We start from the raw sequence: 6,000 nt of genomic DNA on the forward strand, positions 1-6,000 counted from the left end.
ATTTGTCTAAAACAAGGATAATCTTTACACAGTGCACAAAAGCATTATGCCTACAGGAGGCAAAGAAAACAGTGTGTTTTACTGTGAGGTTGAGGCTAACCTGGTCTACTTAGTACTGGGCCAGCCAAGGCTTCCTAGTAAGAGCCTGGAGAGATGGCTCAGAAGTTGAGTGCTTGCTGCTCTTGCAGAGGAGCCGAGTTTTATTCCTATCTGTAACCCCAGTTCTTAGAGATCTGACACTCTTCTGGCTTCCGTGGGCACCAGGAATACATGTGATATTCTTACATAAGACCGGCAAACACTCATACACACAAAATAATAATCTTTAAAAATAAAAGACTGGACATGCCTTTTATTAAATTTTCAATTTTATTAAATTAAAAGATGACACATGCCTTTAATTCTGGAACTCCTGTTCTGCTTTGTTTTCTGTGGCTCTGATAAACACCAAGGTCAAAAGCAACTTTGAAAGGTGAAAGGAACGATATGTGAACAAGATAAGGAAACGATACCTTGGTTGAATGTAACCATGGAAACCAAGCCTAGAGTGTGTGCGAGAGTACGATAAAGTTGAATGTATGAACGCCTTAATTATGATTGGCTAATTGTAGCTTAAATACCCCGGTCTGGCCCGATGTCATAGCCTGGCTTGGCGGCGGTGGCGCATCAGGTAAGGTTCACGACGTGTTCTGATTTCGGGTTCAGCTGGAGCTCGGTCCTAGGTCCGGGCTCGGCGGGCATCCTGGTTGGTCGGTGGACTCGACATCTCCGTGGGACTCCGGAAGCAAGTGAGATGTGGTGGCCAGACCGGGATATTTAAGCTACACTTAGCCAATCATAATTAAGGCGTTTCCACATTACTTCATTGAGCATTTACCTTACTTCAACTTTATCATACTCACGCTCGGACACTAGGCTTGGTTTCCACGGTTACATTCAGCCATGGTATCCTTTCCTTATGTTGTTTACATCGTGTTCCTTACAAAAGGAAAGTGTTTGGTTTATAGGTTATACTCCATCACTGAGGAAGGTCATGGGAACTCAAGAAAGAACCGAGAGGCAGGAACTGAAGCAGAAACCATGGAGAAATGCCACTTGCTTACTGGCCTGTTTCCCAGCCTTCTTTCCTATACAACCCAAACCATCAGCCCGGGGTGACACCACCCACAGAGGCCCAGCCCTTCCCACACCAATCATTAATGAAGAAAATGCCCCACAGACAGGCACCACAGACCAATCTGATTGAGACAATTCCTCAGCTGAGGGTACCTCTTTCTGGGTGATTCTAATTTGTGTTGAGTTGACAAAAACTAACCGACACAACTCTGAGGCAGAGACAAGTAGATCTGGAGCATTCCAGGTCAGCCAGGGTTATGTAGTGAGACTATCTCAAAAACTTACACAAATATTAATTAGTGCACCCCAGGCTTAGCCATGGTTCACTCGAACCTATCACCTTTATGGAAAATTCTGGGGACCTACCTTGATCCTAACTTACTTTGCCTGAGGTATGACAAGGTCCAGGCTGCAGCCCACATCCACCAGGTGAACGTTGGTCCTGGAGACCGCCTGTTCCATGACAGAACTACCATGAATGACTACTTCTACTCCAAAGAGCCAGGTGAGAGCCTACTGTGCCCACTCCAACCCTGGCTCCCTTTGCAGCTTTGTTTCTAGGGCTTAACACTGACATACCCCTCCCCTGGCAGAGCCTTTTGTTCTTCACCATGATAAGACTCCGGAGTCAAACATCCTGAAAGGAAACTGGTGCCCTGGCCCTGGCAGCCTCCATACCTCCTCAAAGTTCTTCTACGGTGAGGTCAGCAGGAAAAGGGAGAAGGCGGCGGTCTGCCGGTGTGCCCTCGTGGGGGAGAAGGGGGGTCTTAAAGGCAGAACAAGATGTGGAGCTCAGAGTAGACCACAGGTCCTGGCTTTGACATACACAAATATCAGCCTCGATGGTTCTATCTATAAAATACAATAACCCACAATTTAAGCCCATCTGGAATCCAGAGGGTGGTAGCTATCCACATGGCACAGAATGACTCCCAGGGCTCCAATCCCTGGACTGGAGATACCTAGAAACCTGTATTCCTATAGCCACCTCCTGCGACACAGCCTCCTGGCCGACAGGTGTCCCATGAGAAACTGAAGGATCACATAATCTTGGGAGACTCAAAGCTGCTCGGAAACTTCTTCCAAACCTCCATGAGCTCAGACTATTGCCCTCCGACTACCCCCATAAAACAAAGAACCCTCAAGTTCTCTTTGTTGGAGAGTAACCTCCCTGAGGGCACAGGTGGTAAGTGTGAGCTACCCTTCTGAGAGACCCGCCCCATCCCCAAAGATCCTCCCTGGTTCCTCAAAGCTCTTCCCATCACTGAAACCTCCCTCTTCCCCAAATCCAGAAAAGCCTGTCCCTCTCTGAAGCCCTCCCGCACCTCATTCCCCTCTTTTAACACTAAAGACCTGACTCTATCACTGGAAGGCCTATTTCTTGATGGAAAAAACACCTCATGCCCCTTCCATCTGAAAGCACCGCACCAGTACTAATGGCCGCAGCCCCAATTCCCTCCTTATTCCCACAGACCTGACCATTCCTCTCTATCTCCAAAAACCTGCTGCTGTTCCAGAGGCTCTGCCCATAATTGAAAGCTCTGCCCCTGGACACTTATCCCCCATCTTTTTTTTTTTTTTGGTTTGGGTTTTTTGGGTTTTTTTGAGCCATGATTTCTCTGTGTAGCCTTGGCTGTCCTGGAACTCCCTTTGTAGACCAGGCTGCCCTCAAACTCAGAGATCCACCTGACTCTTTGCCTCCTGAATACTGGAATTAAAGGCGTGAGCCACCAACTACTTGCTTTTTTTTGGGGGGGGGGTGTTGAGACAGGATTTCTCTGTATAGCTCTGGCTGTCCTGGAACTCACTTTGTAGACCAGGCTGGCCTCGAACTCAGAAATCCGCCTGCCTCTGCCTCCCGAGTGCTGGGATTAAAGGCGTGCGCCACCATACCTGGCACTACTTACTTTTTTTTTTTTTTTGAGTAAGGGTTTCTTTTTTTTTTTAATATTTACTTATTTATTATATGTAAGTACATTGTAGCTGTCTTCAGACACTCCAGAAGAGGGAGTCAGATCTTCTTACAGATGGTTGTGAGCCACCATGTGGTTGCTGGGATTTGAACACCGGACCTTCGGAAGAGCAGTCGGGTGCTCTTACCCACTGAGCCATCTCACCAGCCCACTACTTACTTTTTATGAAGACTCCATAACAATCTCCAAAGGCTGCTCCCTCAAGCCCCACCCACATCCTCAAGTTCCTCCCCTTCCTAAAGTCCCACCCCATTCCCAAAGTCCTGCCCCTCAAAATGCCTATCACCACCTTCCTTGAATTGATTCCACTCTGGATTGACAACTCCCATCTTCCAGGCTGTGGTACCTCGCCTTGTGTAACTCCAACCCTCTGATGTGGCCAACGATCCTCTCCCTCATCCATATCTACCTCCTTCCTCTGAGGAGGCTCTGCACAGAGCCCTCTCTGGCCCCGCCCTTCAGACCCCCCTGTATTCTGACCCCGCCCACACTTCAGACAACCCTCAGTCTCTGTTCAACTCGAGCCCTGAATCTCCCTCATTTAGTCCCTAATATTTCTCCTGTTCCGTTTTCTCTACCCCTCCTACCCCCCACCTTTCCCCAAACCCAAATCTCAGAATTAGACTTTTTCACCACGAACCAAATGATGATGAAGCCGCATGGAATAGTTCGAGCCTCTATCACTGAAGATTTGTTACAGAAGGTGAGCCATGGGAAAGGGATGCATCATCCCCCTCCCTCATCAGCATCTCTCAAACTAGTGTTAACCCCAGAATCACAGTTAAGTGGCCTAGGGCCAAATGAGTGCTGGAAGATCAAGCCAAGAGTCAGTCTCTCTCTCTCTCTCTCTCTCTCTCTCTCTCTCTCTCTCTCTCTCTCCTCTCTCTCTCTCTCTCTCTCTCTCTCTCTCTCACACACACACACACACACACACACACATACACATTCTCTCTCTCATTCTGAGTGTGTGTGTGTCTGTGTGTCTGTGTCGCTGTCTCTTTTTCCTTCGTCTCTATCCCTCTCCCCCTCCCACTTCCCCACCCTCTCCCTTCCCCTCCCTCCCTCCCTCCCTCTCTCTCCCTCCCCCTCTCCCTGCCCCCCTCTCCCTGCCCCTCTCTATCTACCCCTCTCCCCCCTCCCTCCCTCCCCTCTCTCCCTCTCTCTTTCTCCCTCCCCCTCTCTCCCTCCCCTCTCCTCTTGAGAGGAGGTTTCTAGTTCAGGCTGGCCTGGAATTCCCCGCGTGGCTGCTGATGATCTTGAACTCCTGCCTCTACCTCCCCAGTGCTGAGGTTTCAGGCATGCACCACAATTTAGAACTCAACGATCTTGCTGATGACAACCCAGCTTCAAGATCATACCTAGTTTCTTCCAAGGCTCAGGTTCATAACAACTGGGATACATTTATTGCCTAACAGGGTTTAAGGCTCAAAGAAGAGTTCGCTTCAGAAGCTACCTAGGACCATCCAAAGTCCTATGGGGTCATTCCAGGGACCATTTAAAATAATTTTTTTAAAATTTTTATGGCATTTAATTTTAGTGGGTTGTGTGTGTGTGCACCCATGGACATACATGTGCCATGGTATATATGGTAAGGTCAGGGGACAACTTGTAGTACTCAGTACTGTTCTTCTAGCATGGGGGCCCCAAGGGTCAAACTTAGGTTCTCCAACACAGCGTTCAAGCACCAGTCAAACACACGCTAAAAATAATCTTTTCAATGCTGAGGATCAAGCTAAGAGTCTCTCTCTCTCTCTCTCTCTCTCTCTCTCTCTCTCTCCTGACTGAGCCTCTTCTCACCCTCCAATGTCCTCACCAGAGTGGTCTTGAGGTGGCCAGGGTGGGTCAGCAACCACAGGACTGTCTGGCTAACTGCCTACCTTGACTTCACAGTGCAAATACAGTCACATAGAGCCCCCACTGGGCAGACAACGTTTCTTCTCTACTCAGAATCAAGACGAGTATCCCTTCAAGTACCAGGGCCCATTGGTCCAGAAGCTAAGTAGCATGCATGAGAGCCATCTGCCAATGGGCACACCCAAGTACCTTGGCTGCTGGCATGAGAAAGCAGATCCTCGGGGCCCCCAGATCCCTATGTATCCTTGCCTGAGTCAGCAATAAATGTCACTTGATTGTCAAATTGACAGATGGTATCTTTTACTTTATTTTGCACTGATGTGTTTGTGTGTGATTGTGCACATGCCACGGTGGGGGAGGGGTGTCAGAAGCCCAATCTGTAAGAATGGGTTCTCTCCTTCCACATATGAGTTCCAGGGAACTGATCTCAGATCCCCAGGAACCAAACTTTGTGGCAAAGCCTTTACTTACTGAGCCATCTTGCCTGCCCTTAACAGAATTTAGAGTAGCCACGAAGCAAACCTCTAATTGTGTCTTCAAGAGAGTTTCTGGATTAGGTTAGTTGAGGAAAGAAGACCCTAAATGTGGTTGACACAGTTTCATAGGTGTAAAGGTGCTCTTAATGGCTGAGCCGTCTCTACAACACTGAACTGTTGAGTTTTTATGAGCTATATACTTCTCATAGTGATGTGCCAAGTAACTAACAAAGAGGTCACCTTGCCCTCTCCAGCAGTTATCATGAAAGGGGAGGCTTGGAGAAGGGCCAGTAGAAGGGGATGCACTAGAAAGAATGACTTCATAAAGATACCATAGCAGCTGTGTCATACCTGGTGCAACATACCTGGAGACTCGGGTAAGAGGATGGAGAATCTAAGCCTAGGCTGAACTACCTAGTGAGTACCAGTTTTATAGAACAAGACCCCCAACATGAAAAAGCCAGAATGAAAGACAAAACATGGGACTGGAGAGGTGGCTCAGCTGTTAAGAGCACTGACTGATCTTCCAGAGGTCCTGAGTTCAATTCCCAGCAACCACATGGTGGCTCACAACCATCTGT

General features: G+C 48.3%; 1 protein-coding gene across 10 annotated transcripts in view; it reads left to right on the forward strand.

The window, feature by feature from the left end:
• Tex45 (testis expressed 45) overlaps nucleotides 1–5,232 on the forward strand; it is a 20,471-nt gene extending 15,239 nt beyond the window's left edge. For 5 of the 10 annotated variants that reach the window (XM_017313004.2, XM_006508921.1, XM_017313002.2 and 2 more), the window contains exons 5-9: nucleotides 1,509–1,621; nucleotides 1,710–1,819; nucleotides 2,101–2,302; nucleotides 3,707–3,792; nucleotides 4,980–5,232. In XM_017313004.2, coding sequence (XP_017168493.1) covers nucleotides 1,509–1,621; nucleotides 1,710–1,819; nucleotides 2,101–2,302; nucleotides 3,707–3,792; nucleotides 4,980–5,207 — 739 coding nt within the window. In that variant the 3' untranslated portion in view covers nucleotides 5,208–5,232. Of the gene's footprint in view, nucleotides 1–1,508; nucleotides 1,622–1,665; nucleotides 1,820–2,100; nucleotides 2,303–3,706; nucleotides 3,793–4,979 lie in introns of those variants that run through there. The other 5 variants (NM_029598.1, XM_006508922.1, XM_006508923.1 and 2 more) reach the window with 5 other exon arrangements.
• Nucleotides 5,233–6,000: the final 768 nt, after the last annotated feature.

This window comes from Mus musculus, chromosome 8 (assembly GCF_000001635.26).
Source record: "Mus musculus strain C57BL/6J chromosome 8, GRCm38.p6 C57BL/6J".
NCBI classification, from domain to species: domain Eukaryota; kingdom Metazoa; phylum Chordata; class Mammalia; order Rodentia; family Muridae; genus Mus; species Mus musculus.